Below are 15,136 nucleotides of genomic sequence, written 5' to 3'. Positions count from 1 at the left end.
TATGATTGATTGGTTTTAACCACCCAAAGTGTATCTTTGTGCAATCCTGTACTGATTGATTTTATTTATTTACTTTGCCTATTTGGTAGGGATCATGAACACATGACATTCGTCAGAAAGATAAGAGGCTTTGCACCAGTTGTTATTCTTTGAGCTAATTTCCTTCCATGCATCCTCATTCACATCCCAGAAATGACAGCAAACCAGACGACACATGATGCAATACAAGGCGAAAGATACATAAAACAAACATAACTAAAAGTAGGTTGTTCCACCCACTGTTTTTTTTTCAAACCCTTAGATGCACAAATGGGTCGAAAATGACCCGCAGACGTCGTTCTCTTGCAATATCTTTGGAATTACAGTAAAAATTGCCATAATCTAATATTCTGGGCAGTCCTCATAAAATATATTTTTGACATTGTGCCATTCAAAATTTTAATTTACCATTTACTCCAAAAGCAGGGCCTTACAATCCTTCTGACTTCTTGAGTTTCATGCAGGAGGTTCCAGAAAAGTTACATTTTACGTTTCAGTTGATTGTTTTTTTAACTACCCTCGTCTTCCATAAGTGGATCAACCAAAAAGTATTTCCTTTAATGGGATTTGATGGGAATCTTCTATTTTTTATCAACTGTAAGTGTCTGTAATATGTACTTTGTCAAAGAGACAGACTGTCTCAGAAACGTCACCTCTAAACGAGCATAACGTGTGTGTGTGTGTGTGCGTGTGTGTGTGTGTGTGTGTGTGTGTGTGTGTGTGTGTGTGTGTGTGTGTGTGTGTATCATTCATGGCTCTTGTGTGGCAGAGTATGTTATTAAATATCAACTAATCAACTTTATTGTGTGTATGTTTACAGCATTTATGAACATTGTGTGAACGCTTGTGTGGACTCTACGACCGACCGAACAAGGCAGAGATCCTCCTCCGATGCAGGCCTCTAAATCCAGGGAGTTTCACAGTACAAGGTGGATTTATTAACAACCAATCCATGGTCATTTAGGTCAGAAAGAAAGGAAAGGCCGTTGTGTCCTTGAGCATGATGCAGCACAGCAAAGTGGTAGATGAAGATACTGCAAACAAAAAAATCTTAGCTCAACCACTTAAAAGGAGATGGATACACCGTGGAACAGGCCATCATCCTGCTGAAATGCCTACACTTATTTCACAACGGAGCACTCTGAATTCAAGAGTTGTGATACCAATGCATGCATAGCTGTTTTGCAATCAGCTGAAAGAAGCTTGTCACGCTGCATATGAGAAAGCAGGTGGAGGGCTGCCCCCAAATGCAAATGCCAATCACCATTGAGGCAATGAGGAGTGGAGTGACAAAATCCCTAACTCAGCCACAAAAAAAAAAAAAAAAAGTAGCACAAAGACCCAAGACCAGAGAAAGATGTGTTCGATCTGTCCAAGCAGCAGAAACCACAAAATGAGCAGTCGTCAAGTGCAATCTACCTGTCTGAAACGATCATAGCCAGCATTATTACCCAGGTTCCCTGGGCTGGCACGACTCTGTCAGTTGAATGGTTGTCTCCCTATTGGAAGGTTGTGGGTCCAATCCTGAGTGATGATCGATCCATGAGAACCATGCCTTGCTCATGGACCAAGATAGTGAAGCCCCAGTTGCTCTTGATGGCGCAGCATCAGGTGAATGGAAAGGTGAGCAAACACCTTGCCCATTTCCTCTATTTATTTTGCCACCACTGCAGAATCTTTTGTGAAGAGCAACAGTTAGACACACATCGACACACATTGGACCGTTTGATGACATTGTTCTGTTGGATTTCTCTTTTTTAGTTTTCATAATGTTGAGATGTTGCAAATGTTTTGAAAAGCTCAAACTAAAAACATTTCAAACATTGAAAAATATGTGTCTCAATCAAAATGTCATTAAATAATACAGATGATTATTCTTTGCCAATATGTGATAAAACACGATGCTAATGCAGGTCCTTTTTTACCCTCTTATGAGAAAGTATAGGGTGCACAAAGTAAATTTCATAGAATACATTTACTCTACTCGAGAAAACTGAAAGTACTGAATTAATTTTACTCCAAACGATTGAGAATAATTTTGGGTTATGAGAACATAAGTTACTCACCTTCATTTCACCGAGAGTAGCGGGCGGGGCATAGTGTATTCGGAATGAAGAGATTTTGAACCATTTTTAAGATTTACTCCCGCTCTAGTGGCGGAGGGATGCAATTGTACTCCAAAACGTATAAACACAACTGAATTAGAGGGAAAAATGTGATTATGTAAAAACACTCCATTAACTTGTCGGTGAAGTCAGTCGGAGATCTACAGGTGAAAGTGCTCAATAAAATGAAAAGAATTATGAACAAAAAAGAGACTTTTAAATGCTGGGCTGTGGCGGTTACAGTGACCTTACTTTTCCAAGCAGGGGTTTTCTCTCGCGAGATTTGTGTACGTCACTGGCTGCTAAATAATGGAACTCTTGTTTTGCATAATTGAGGGTTATTTCTCACTATCGAACGTGAATGCCTGCAAACTTATGCTGGGCGAGTTCTGAAGTCGTCTACATTTGGCATGTTGTGAGCAGGGCATTTTGTGTGCAGCAGGATTTGCTGTACGGAAAAACGAGGAGGAGAAAAGAGAGGAAAAAAGTTATCCAACCCGCGGATTCGATCATCAGGACGTCCCTTCTTTCCTATCGAGAGCTGAGCAACGTCGGCGGCTCATCTGTACTTCCTTCCCCCTGACACGACCACAAACTCATTGGGGGGCGTTTTCTTGCTAAATTAGTTGAGAGCAGCTCGAGCACTGCTTAATCGAGTGCGACCGACGCTTGTGGTCGGGATGGATTTTCGCTCCACTTTGTCCGACTTGGAGGAGCCAGGCACCTCGACAAGAAACACCTGCGCGTGTCCGACCACAGCCGAGCTCAGCAGGGCCGTGTCGGTGTCCCTGGGCTTGGACGCCTTGTCTTCACCGCCGAACGGCAACGCGACCCACAGCGCCGGTGACACATTTGCTGACTGCGAGTCGGATGTGGGTCAGGGTTCCCGGCCAGTGGTGGAGTTCGGCGCGGCTCGGAATATGCACTTACGGCACAGCGCCGATCCGAGGGAGGACGAGTTCGGAGACGTGTGCCACCGAATCCAGCCGGTGAGCTGCATGGACCTGCTGAGGTCAGGCGAAGCTGGCGGCGGGAACACTGTGACGCGCGGTTCGGTGATATCTACGTTCGTAGGCAAGGAGTCCAGCTTGTTCGCAAATTCGGCCACGGAACCACCCTACCAAATAGACCCTCTCGTCGCATCCAAACTCTACTCTGCATGCGCTGTGAACCCGAACTTGTACCGAGACACTCCGGGAGCATTGCGCGCAAATGAGCGCGCATACGGCGGTCGAGTTGACCCGAGTTTGGAGTGTAAATATTCTAATTGTGGACACGGCAGTGTCGGATCCATGCACGAATGCCGCTGTGTCTGGCACAGCAAGGACGACCAGAGTAAAGGGGGCATGCGAGCCGCAGCAACCACGGCTCTAGGCTACGGCCAAGCGGAAAGTTACCAAAGTGAACCCTTTAACGAGCAGCCCACTTACCCATCCATCAAGATGGAGCCACAAGCGTGGATGGAGTGCACAGAGAGGGGATTCAGGTAAATACACCGACACGCTCTCACAACGATTTGTTTGAAAGTCTTTTATTCGGTCTCACACCAGGGAGACGCAATCCTGCAGGAATTCTTTCCTCTCCCTCATTCATCTGACCCAACTTTTGTTGTAATTAAAAACAAAAGGGAAAATGTAGCGTGAACGGCTCATCTGGTGACTGTATTAACCCGTCAAGCTTCACAGTTGGTCGTAATGAGATTTCATTTGTTTGATGTTGCCCTTTAGAACTTTTTGTTGATATTCTGTTCAGTCATTGCTCTAATGTTGCGAGGTCGTGCAAGACAACACTATTCGTTTCGGGAGGGCTGCACAGAACCACATGGCGCGGGCGGGCACGCCTCACGCACACGCACGAATATCTAGGAAATCTGTCTGGCTTAGTTCAGCTGCCTATCAGTATTACACAATTTGTGTCACAACACCATGTGCAGCTCTCAGCCTTGGCCTTGTGTGCCTGCTCAAAGCTCACCCCTTCCTAAACTTTTGCAGTGCTCTTTGTGCAAAACAGGTTTATAATCAGTGTCCGTGTAAACATGAGATACAACACCTGCTGCTGATCCTGTGGCGTGTGTGTGTGTGTGTGTGTGTGTGTGTGTGTGTGTGTGTGTGTATGTGTATTTCATCGTAATCAGATAAATTTTGGTAATTGTCAAAGCACACTGATCAAATCAAAACGTCATTTTAATGTGTGTGTTCAGGCCTGAAGAACTGTTTCCAGCTGTGTTCCTGTCAGATCGGCGGGTGTGTCAGGTGTGTGGGGATGATGCCTCAGGTTGTCACTATGGAGCAGTCACCTGTGGCAGCTGCAAAGTATTCTTCAAGAGGGCTGCGGCTGGTGGGTGTGATGCTCACACAAACACACACACACACACACACACACACACACACACACACACACACACACAATTACTCATCCACTTATTCAATTTCTTACACCCACTCACTCTCATAGCCAACCAGGGCATAATGACCTGACATTACATGTGCCAGTTATTACTTATCAGCTAACATCCATATATTGTTGCTTGTTGTAAGGCAAAAATAAAGCAAGTTCAGCTGGGTGCTTTATCCCCCAAATCTCCCCCTCCCCCCACCCCACATACACCTCCTTTTCAGGTAAACAGAACCACCTGTGTGCCAGCCGGAACGACTGCACTATTGATAAGCTGAGGCGGAAAAACTGCGCCTCGTGTCGCTTAAAGCGGTGCTACATGTCAGGAATGAGCCTCAAAGGTGAGGGACTGAAAATCAGAATAGAGCAAGAAAAGAGGAAGTGTGTGTGCCATGTAGTTCGACAGCGGGGACAGCATAGATACAATACTTTACAGTACATGCATTGGATCAGAAATTAATAAAATCTTTGAGTTAGAATACAGTGGAACAAATCTGTTTCAGCATAGTCCAAAAGAGTGTGTGTGTGTGTGTGTGTGTGTGTGTGTGTGTGTGTGTGTGTGTGTTTTTGTTTTGTTTTGTTTTGTTTCCCAGCAGACAATGACAGAGAACTTTCCCACATGGTTATAATAATGTACGGGTGTGTGTCTGAAAGTCTGCCATACACAAACTATTTATTGTGCAGCCAGATCAAAAAACTGAACCCAATACCTCCTTTTATTGTCATGTTTCTTCTACTGCTTGTCTCATTTGTGTGCGGTGGGTTGTTAGGTCGGCGTCTGAAAGGAGTTGGCCAGGCGAGGAGCGGGGAAGAGGAACAAACTCCAGCTGCTTCATGGGGACGTGGAGAAGGTGGAGAGAGGCCAGAGATGAGAGACGCCGTTTCCGGGGCTGGAGGTTCTTATGACGAGAGCCTATGTCATTCTCTTTTTTTTCCTCTCTTTTTATGGCTGCCTGATTGGCTGCTATCGCTGTATGTTTTCCTCTTTTCAGCCTCCCAGGAAGTGGTTCTAAGCATCCCTCCCACTCTACGTTCCCGCGTATCGCTTCTCAATGTCCTTCAGGCCATTGAGCCTGCCGTCGTCAATGCAGGGCATGACCCTGCCCTTCCAGACAGTGCCGCTTCCCTGCTAACCAGTCTCAATGAGCTCGGGGAGAGACAACTTGTCACAGTTGTCCGCTGGGCCAAGGCGATGCCAGGTAATTCACTGCAATTCAAAACAACTCTAAAAGTAACCCGCTAAAAAAATACGGCGATATTTTAGCCAAAATATTCAGCAGGTGGAGTTAGTGCCAGTCATTCGATCAACCCCTCCAACACTTCAAATAGCCACCACTAGAGGGTAATGTATTCATATCTAAACCAATAATGGCACTTAGTGGGTTGCATTGGATTAAAAATAACCGTACTGCAGAAAAGTCCATTCATTTTGACATTTTCAAGTGTAGGACAGATACTTTTTCAAAACTGGCTTAGCAGCACAGTAATGTCATGGTTCGCACTTCTGCCTCACATTCGATTGGTTCTGGGTTTGAATCGAAGCCTCTGTGGAGTTTGTGTTCTTCCTGCGCTTGCATGGCTTTAGTCCTCCCACATTTGAAAAAAAAAATGCCTAATAGGTTCACTGAGGACTCTAAATGGTCCATAAGTGTGCATGTGAATTTTTGTTGCTGTTGTTACTCTAATTGTCGATCCCTCCCCACAACCTCACAACGATAATTGCACAGCCTGTTATAAACGGGCAAATAAGCTGCTGACTAAGAACTGGATTCTCCACACAATTTTTTTTAGTCAACACTGGCATACTGACAGACATTCTGCTGCATCCAATATACAGTAAATGTCAATGTTAAAACAACAAACATACTGAAATTAAGTTTTGTTTACAGGCTTCTGCAACTTGCACATGGATGACCAGATGACAGTCATTCAGTTGTCCTGGATGGGAGTGATGGTGTTCGCTCTGGGTTGGAGATCCTACACCCTAACTAACAGCTCCATGCTCTACTTTGCTCCAGATCTTGTTTTCAATGAGTAGGTCACCCTTAGACACTGTTCAGTTCTGTTGCGGAATGATTTGGGATTTTGTGAAACCAGCTTCACCCTTAAACACTTAAAAGTTTTTCTTGGTGCAAAGTGCAAAGCAGACGTAATCACCCTTGTGGCACCTCATTTGTTTTGGACGGTGTTCTCAAACATGTGGTCCATGAGCCAGAATCAGCCACTTTGGGGGTCCAATCCTGAATTTTGAAAGTCAAGAAATACATGGAAAACCTGAATTAGCCACAAGGGGCACACTGTTTTAGTCAGCGTAGAGGGCCGCAGTATTAAAAGAGTAGAAGAAGTTGGATCTGAACAGCAGATAGCAGTGCGACTTCTGCTAATTACAGTTTGGGCTATCTTAATTATCCAACGTGTTTTTGTGAAAGAAGAGAAAAGTGGACACTGAGTGCAGAGTTTTCCAAGAAAAATGGAGCACTTCCTACCTATTCATAGAGGTGAAATGGGAAATCTGCATGCTTTGTGTGGAATCCAGCAAGTGTCGGAAGGAATATAATATGCAGCATCGCAATGAGACTCATCATGTCTGAAACAAACGACTGCTGTGAAGAGAGGAAGGAACAGTCAAAACGGAGTGGGTCAGGAGAACAACAGGAGGGTGAAAGGTTTCTTTATTTTCAGTTTTGCTTATTCATTTTATTCATCTTGCATTCGTAAATGATAATCAGAATCCGGAGAAATCTGAGGTTGTTTTGGAAAAGGATATTTCATGAAATATGAAGATTTTCCTAATGTACTTGTTTGCACAAAAACAAAGGGGCTGTTTCTTGTCTTGTACAGTACTAACTTGAATTTCTATCCAAATATTTCCGCCAGTCTTACTTTTGTTGTGTGTTTTAATTTGTGAACACCATCTATACATGCAATGAACAACCTGTGTAAGATTTAATTCAATAGAGAGTAAATGTAAAGTGTTATTGGTGCTGCTTGTGATGGCCCTAAGCCCTCCACAAGCAGCGTTCGCTTAGCACGGACGCGGTGAGTGTGCTGGTGCCACTCTTTTGGGCTTCCTCAGACCTGCATGGTAATGGATACGCCTGCCCCCGTTTCTGACCTCTATTTTTCCTCTCCCTGCCTGTCGTTCTCTTTTTCCATTATCTATCTCGCTCATCTTTCTCACCTCTTTTTATCTGCCGTTCTCTTAAGTCTCCTAATTTTTTTTTCGACTTCTCTCTACCTGACTCCCCGTGCAGCTTCATTTCTCACATCTTCTGCTCTTTGTTCTGATCTTGCGTTATTATTATTATTCTTCCATGCAGTCAGAGGATGCAGATATCCAGTATGTATGAGCACTGCGTACGAATGAAGATTCTGTCCCAACGGTTCTGCATGCTGAAGGTCACCAAAGAGGAGTTCTTGTGCATGAAGGCATTGGTCCTCTTCAGCATCAGTGAGTCCAGCAATGTGTAAAATAAAATAAAATGTCAAGTCGAGTATCTGAAATGATGCCAGAGAGGATTGATTGACTGGCCCGAGACTCTGAGATTGATTGACTTGTTGTTTTCTGGCTTTGTGTTGTCAGTTCCATTGGAGGGCCTAAAGAACCAGCATTGCTTTGATGATCTGCGGACCTCCTACATCAAGGAACTGGACCGCTTGGCCAGCCACCGCGGGGAGACCACCCGGACACAAAGGCTGTTTCACCTCACGCAGCTGCTGGACTACCTCCAGTCGGTAATACACACAACTCCACTTTACACACCAAAACACACCATACTATGACTTTGAACTGGTGCATAAATGTCATTGGAGTTAGTGTTACAGAATGGCTTTAGTGGAAATTGTGTAGATTAAAACTTGACATCATTACCTTTCCCGTCGTTCGGTTACATCCTGACACAAGAGCTCACTGAGGGGTGGCCAGACGCGTGCGCATATCATTCCCATTCTTGTCAGCCCCTCTGTAACCAAGAGGTCATTGTTCATCATACCATCCACAGTCAGGGCTTTGTGAAATAAAATGCACGCATACAGTCAACAGAATCTTGCACAACACACTCGTATTACAAGCAGGAGCAAATCGAAGTAAAAGGCAACATTTTGCTGAGCGTAATTTATCCGACAATGCCATTTTGCTCTGCTTTTGTATATTACCACAAAGGCTACTTCTATTTCATGCACCGATATGCAAACAAACAGCCAATCGGACAGATACGCTGTCACTGATGTTCGACCTCATTTTACATCCAGTGATTGATGGTTCATTCATTTGAGCGATATATGAAAAGAAAAATGACACAAACATCTCTTGATTTTTCACCATTCGAAATGTTGCTATATATTTGACCTGTTTGTATCATGAGTGTGATGGGCAAAGTATGTGTGCATTTTATGTAATTACTAAAACTGTGACTCCCCTCCGTGAGCCGTCACCTTACCGTGGTGTGGGGCTTTATGCCCCTGGCAGAGTCACCCATGGCAAACGGGTCCAGGGTGAGGGACTAGACAAAGCACGGCTCACGTGACCCCAAGTGTTGGTTCATATAAATTGACTTCGGTTGCCTTTTCCCGGACGCGGATCACCGGGCCTCCCCTCTGGAGCCGGGCCTGCATCCATGGGGCCCGGCCGGGCACAGTCCAAAAATCCAACATGGGTCCCCCTTCCCATGGGCTCACCACCTGTGGCAGGGTCCATAGGCAGGGTCCTGGTGCCTTGTGAGCTGTGCGGAGACCATGGCGGTCCAATCCCCGGCTACAGAACCTGGTGTGTGAGGCATAGATTTTCCGACTGGAATAGTCAGACTTGCCTCCATACACAGCATTCTGGAGTTGTCCACAGTGAGAGGTGCAGAGCAGGTGTCGGCATAGTGATTGCCCCTCGGCTTGGTGCCTGTACATTGGGGTTCACCCCGGTGGATGAGAAGATAGCCTGTATGTATATTAGTGTTTGTCAGTCTGAAATTAACCGCCTTTCATTAAAATAGAATAGAAGAGGAAGGATTCTCCCCCATGTGATCATCTGACAACCAGTTCAGGGTGCACCATCTCACTTTTAGACTGCTGGGATAGGCCCCAGCTCACCTGTGACCGTTATGAGAAGAAGTGGTATAGAAAGTGGATGGATTATCCATTGATCTATTTTCTTACCTAATTACACCTACAGTTATAAATAGATAATGTATTCATCCATCCATTGTCTGATGCCCGTTTCCTCACGAGGGTTGCGGGCGTGCTGGAGCCTATCGCATCCGTCTTCAGACAGTTGGCGGGGCACGTCCTGAACTGTTTGCCAGCCAATCACAGGGCACACATAGACAAACAACCATTCACACTCACGCTTGAATTTTAATTTTAAGATTTCGAGTGTCCAATCAACCGACCGTGCATGTTTTTGGAATGTGGGAGGAAACCGGAGTACCCGGAGAAAACCCACGCAGGCACGATGAGAACATGCAAACCCCACACAGGAAGGCCAGAGCCCGGAATCGAACCCTGGACCTCTGTACTGTGAGGCAAACGTGTTGAACAGTCATCTACCGTGCTGCCCAATAGATAACACAGTTCAAAAATACCAATAATACTTTGTAGACAAACATAATGTACATTGGTGTCATCTTTACCTTGAAAAAACAGAAAGAGACATCTACTGTCGTAGATTTTATTTACGGTATTTATTTTTGACAGTGTGTGATGAATAAGTTTGGTCTGTACTTGCAGGTTTCCTCCTATCCTAACAGTGTGTTCAATGGCCTTCATTCTTAACCCTTTCTTGTGTAGATTGTGAGGAAGTTGCATCAATTCACTTATGAGCTTTTCATTGAAGCTCAGTCCCTGCAGACCCGCGTCAACTTCCCGGAGATGATCTCGGAGATTGTCAGCGTCCATGTGCCCAGGATCCTCTCAGGCATGGTCACACCCATTTTATTCCATAATTCCAACTAGAGAGGAGACTCTTTGATTGTGCTCTGCTCACTGTCCCTTGAGAACTGCCACGCCCTCCTTTGAACAGTTGTGGTAAAAATATCACGAGTGATGGGCCCAGTGGATGATGGATTGGCACAGAGGTACCATATCGGGATAAAAACAGCCAACTGAGCTCCTCTTTTCTGTCTAATATAATCTAATCATATCTGCTCTGTTCTTAGTGCCTGTCTTGTGTCAAGTGCATCATTTTTTGGGGGGGTGCTACCGTGGCAACACAATCGTTAATTTTGAGTGGTAAATTGATACTGGCAAGATACTGCTTGCAGAGGTGGCTCATCTGTGTGCGCTGCTTTATGCACTAGATTTTTTTCCCGAGGTTTGTCTTGTTCGTTTTTTGTTTACTGTGTGCACCTTATTGAACTTAAGTTTATGACTGACGGTTATGGCTTGGCAGTCATGTGTAACGGCTAAAAGCTTTCTCATCCATTTCTGAAAGCAATGTTCTGTCCATATATTTGTACAATTTTGATGGTCTCGAGAAAAAAACAAAAGCGGCCCACACTGACTAGTTGGCTGTGTATACTTTACAATTTGCTTTTTTTTTTTTTTTTTTTTTTTTTTTTTTAATGCAATTCAACTTTTCCACTGTTGGGATTTTTCTACAAGTGTGCTTTTTTTAAACTGCTCTTTGCAAGTGCTTTGTTGTGAATCATCATGTATTCATTGTAGCTTCAGATTGTGCGGTAGGTGCTGAGACATAATAGTCCAGTCAAGAATCCATTCTTCTGTGACATGTAATAAAAACAGGATACCAAGAGTGTACATGTTGGGTGGCACAGAGATCTACAAGTTGTGCACAAGTACAGTATGACAACATGCAATACTTTGCAAAAGTCTGCGGCTACTATGACACTGCAAATCTGCTGCTGTTAATTCAACACCATAGGATGTTAATTTTAACACCGGCAAAGTGGCCCTATGCATCCAAACTAAAATAAAATTTAAATGTTAAATGTTCAACACCCAATAGTGTGTTACAGCAACAAAGTGAAGTGTTTACAGTGCAGTAATAATGACATTATTGAGGGTTCAGATTCACACTAACGAGTGTGGGGGGAAAAAGACCTCCTGCCTCACTACCTTAAATGAAACACATTACAAAATTTCAATTTCAAACCGCGTTTCTTTTATTAAATCAATTTCAGACAGCTCAAACTAAACAGCAATGTATTTTCTTTCCCCATGTTCACATTAAAACTGCCCATCAAGCCAAAAGTAAAATCAGTTGAGACACACCAATAACAATGAGCAAACCCTTCTCAATTCTAAATGCATTCACATCATTATCAAAACTCACAGTAATAACATTAGTAGTTAAAAGAAATGCCTTGTTATCATGAAGATGTTACCAATTTTCCTGACATTTCATTCTGGTCTTCAGTTCGATCGTGTTTCATGCAGGAGGAAGTGCCAACACAAGATGTTACATATTTGACAACATCCTTACGTCTGGTATGGATAGTATCGCATCTCTGCGCGTGAACGTTGCCTTCATTTTGACACTCTGACATCTGACTGGTTTGCCAAACGTTTCATCATAGACAAAATTTAATCAGCTGGCGGCTGGTCAGATGTTGAATTGTCTTGCATACTCTTTGGGCCTCCTTCAAAATTACATGGGAGCAAAACAGGAAGTCGAATACAGACACTAAACAATTAACATGATAACATTCAAGTCCATTTCCTGTCGGTCTCCATGGCCAAATGAGACAACCCTCAAGTTTTGTTGTTTTTTTTGCAACTCAATATAGTGCTCACAGACGTTGGTGAGGCCGTGTCTTCCAGATTGGGAAATGGTGTGACAATTCCACGGATATTGATAAAGCAGACATTAACTTTTCACACAAACACTCCAGTGCAGTCAAACTCCTTCAAAGACACTTGGATTTTCATATTATCTCATTTACATGTTACATTTTCGAGAATAGGCATATTTGTCAAGCAGATAACATATGACACTCATTTGAATGGACTCGAGTTTCATTCCACTTAGCATCTTAGAGACACTTTGTTACCACTTGACATTGTTGACCGAATTGGGAGTATTTTGTCATGAACAGTGGCCCTGAGACACATTTCACTTTATGCTGCACAACTTTGTATGTGACAAATATGTGTAGTGCCACAGGAAGTCAGTAGAGTCCACCCAATCCTTTCATTTTATTCCCCATTAGCTGGCTGTGTTCGAATAGATAAGTAATAATGAGATGAGATAATATTATGGTTTAAGCATTGCTTTAACAACGAATCTTATAGTGACCTTTGCATTGTACTGTGTGTCGAAATCCATGGAGGCCAGGTGTCTTAGTGAGAATGGTTCATTTTCTGTTTGTCTGCAATTTTACTTCCATCTAGTGGCGGCTGCTGGAAGTGCCTAAGCCGAAAGGCTTTTATGTCTGTTTGGTCGCCATCTGTGGGAGCCTTTGACATTTGCTTTGAAATGCAACTGGACACGGATTCACTGAACGTTTTCAGAAAGCTCCGTTGTATTGCCACAGCCACACGACAAGTGTCAATGACGTTGTAGGGTGACAGCAAATAGAAAACATAGCTAGTAGAAATCTATCCAAAATGTTGCAAATGTAAGTCATATCCCTGGAAGTGCCTAAGCCGAAAGGCTTTTATGTCTGTTTGGTCGCCATCTGTGGGAGCCTTTGACATTTGCTTTGAAATGCAACTGGACACGGATTCACTGAACGTTTTCAGAAAGCTCCGTTGTATTGCCACAGCCACACGACTCATGAACAGTGGCCCTGAGACAGACAGCAAATAGAAAACATAGCTAGTAGAAATCTATCCAAAATGTTGCAAATGTAAGTCATATCCCTGCCCCCCCCCAAAAAAAAATAAGACAAGAGTACAAAATGATTTCCTCTCAAGTAGCCGCCAATGTAAGTGAGTTTCTTGTACAACTTCTCCACGATTGCTTGCATTGATTGGAAAGTCATGTGATGGACATTGCTTGTTTGTGAATGTATTCCTTGCTACTCTTGCCCCTGTGGCTTTCTCTCAAAGCAATGGCGTCTTGTCGGTTTGCACTAATCAAAAATGTATGTGTTGATGTCCACATTTGAACTCAGTTTAGATTCCATTACATTTGAGTGTTCTGGAGAGTCTGCTCTGCATCAATATTACATGCCTACTCTCGCAGAAGAGAATTTTTTCCTGTTGGCTAACGTCAACCGCAGAGAGCACAAACACAATAGCCGCAAACAAAAGTTCAAACTACTTCCTTATGTTGGAAAATTAACAGAAGGAATGAGTTTTCTGAGAAAATGACTGAAAAGTATGAAAATAGTGCAGTTCAGGGTTTGGATCCGGCTATCATGCAGAGGTAACAGAATATTCAACTCATCTACTGTGTGGTTCAACACATCTTGCAGGAACTTGGAGGAAACGAATGATTATATTTAACAGCAAGCTGCTGCGATGAACGGACAACAATTGCAATGTGAAGTTGGTAAGACGAAACTGTCGAACGGCTCGTTTTGTTGGCCTCTCTAATGGAAGGTGAGTCCTACTCAAGTAGCAGTCCATTAACAACCAATTAAGTTCCTATTAATATTTTACCAGACAGGGCCTCTCATCCTGATGTGTTTTAAGAAGCTTTTTCCCAGGAGTGCTTGAACATGAGCAGCTTTTAGCGCAGCATAAAGAGGCCTATGTAATGGGGGTGGAGGAGGAGGAGTGGCAACCTGATAGCACTGAGAGGAGAGTACACAGGCCCCTGCAGCTGGCCCGGCCCGCTCAGAGCCAAACCTGCGGAGCGGGGCCAAAGCCGCGTTAGGAAATCCTTGACTTTTATGACTTGGTCACAAGGATCAGGCATGAATAATGATCTCGCGTCACGTGTGTTGAACATAAATATGTTCTGATATGGAAAGATGTGACGGATGGGTTTCGTCGCGTTTACCTGGAGCGGAACAGTAGTTTTGCCCTTTGGGCTTTCCGCCACCCTCTCCGAAGTAAGCCTCCGAAGCAAGCTATCCACTTCCCCGCTGCTGCGTAGTGAACCGACTGTGTGCTTTAGGTTGTATGGCTGGACGTTCCGGGCCAGTCCGGGGAAAGTCCCTGCCTTGAGAGAAAAAGTGAAAGCGAGAGGAGAGGAAGAGAGGCCATTATGTGCCTGCAGCCTGGGACTACTCCCAGCGGATAAGGCATTTGTCTTCGCTTGAAAGTATGATTTATTTTTCCACCAGTCAGAAGGGTTATGTTTGTCACCGCACACTGAAAGGACTTTTGGAAATAGCAGCAGAAGCAAAAAAGGAGAGACAAGAATGTCGACTGCTTTTCGAATGCCAGCTTTATGTCAAAGAGTTCTATGGTTTCCTTGTTCGGGATCTCTCTTAGTCTTCATTAACTCCAGTTAATCATATGTTGCCTGAACCTTGCTTGTAATTTATCAGCATCTGTGTGTGGATGATTAAGGGGAAAGGGAAGAATGTAGGAAGGGGGGAGATGTGGTTGTATCGGGTTCCTTCCACTGGGTGTAGATGTAGTCTTAGATTTTTCTCTGGCTGATTAAGTGTGTGTGTGTGTGTGTGTGTGTGTGTGTGTGTGTGTGTGTGTGCGCGCGCGCGCGCGCGCGCACAGAACTAGTACACTGAGGAGGA

General features: G+C 44.1%; 1 protein-coding gene across 2 annotated transcripts; it reads left to right on the top strand.

Annotated features, from left to right (window-relative positions):
- The first annotated feature begins 2,136 nt into the window (after positions 1–2,136).
- LOC109524475 (progesterone receptor-like) lies at positions 2,137–11,285 on the top strand. Of its 2 annotated transcripts, none has more exons than XM_019884406.1 (9): positions 2,137–3,630; positions 4,345–4,481; positions 4,763–4,879; positions 5,309–5,389; positions 5,531–5,737; positions 6,428–6,572; positions 7,859–7,989; positions 8,122–8,273; positions 10,317–11,285. In XM_019884406.1, the coding sequence occupies exons 1-9, from the start codon at positions 2,825–2,827 to the stop codon at positions 10,479–10,481; spliced, it is 1,941 nt and encodes a 646-aa protein (XP_019739965.1). In that variant the 5' UTR covers positions 2,137–2,824; the 3' UTR covers positions 10,482–11,285. The 2 variants fall into 2 exon arrangements, with proteins under 2 accessions (XP_019739965.1, XP_019739964.1); XM_019884405.1 differs by having other exon boundaries at positions 2,140–3,630; positions 5,309–5,434.
- The last annotated feature ends 3,851 nt before the right edge of the window (positions 11,286–15,136 follow it).

This window comes from Hippocampus comes, unplaced genomic scaffold (genome assembly GCF_001891065.2).
Source record: "Hippocampus comes isolate QL1 unplaced genomic scaffold, H_comes_QL1_v1.1 scaffold156, whole genome shotgun sequence".
Classification (NCBI taxonomy): domain Eukaryota; kingdom Metazoa; phylum Chordata; class Actinopteri; order Syngnathiformes; family Syngnathidae; genus Hippocampus; species Hippocampus comes.
The sequence above is the reverse complement of the archived record's forward strand: the minus strand, read 5'-3'. Positions and strand labels throughout refer to the sequence as shown.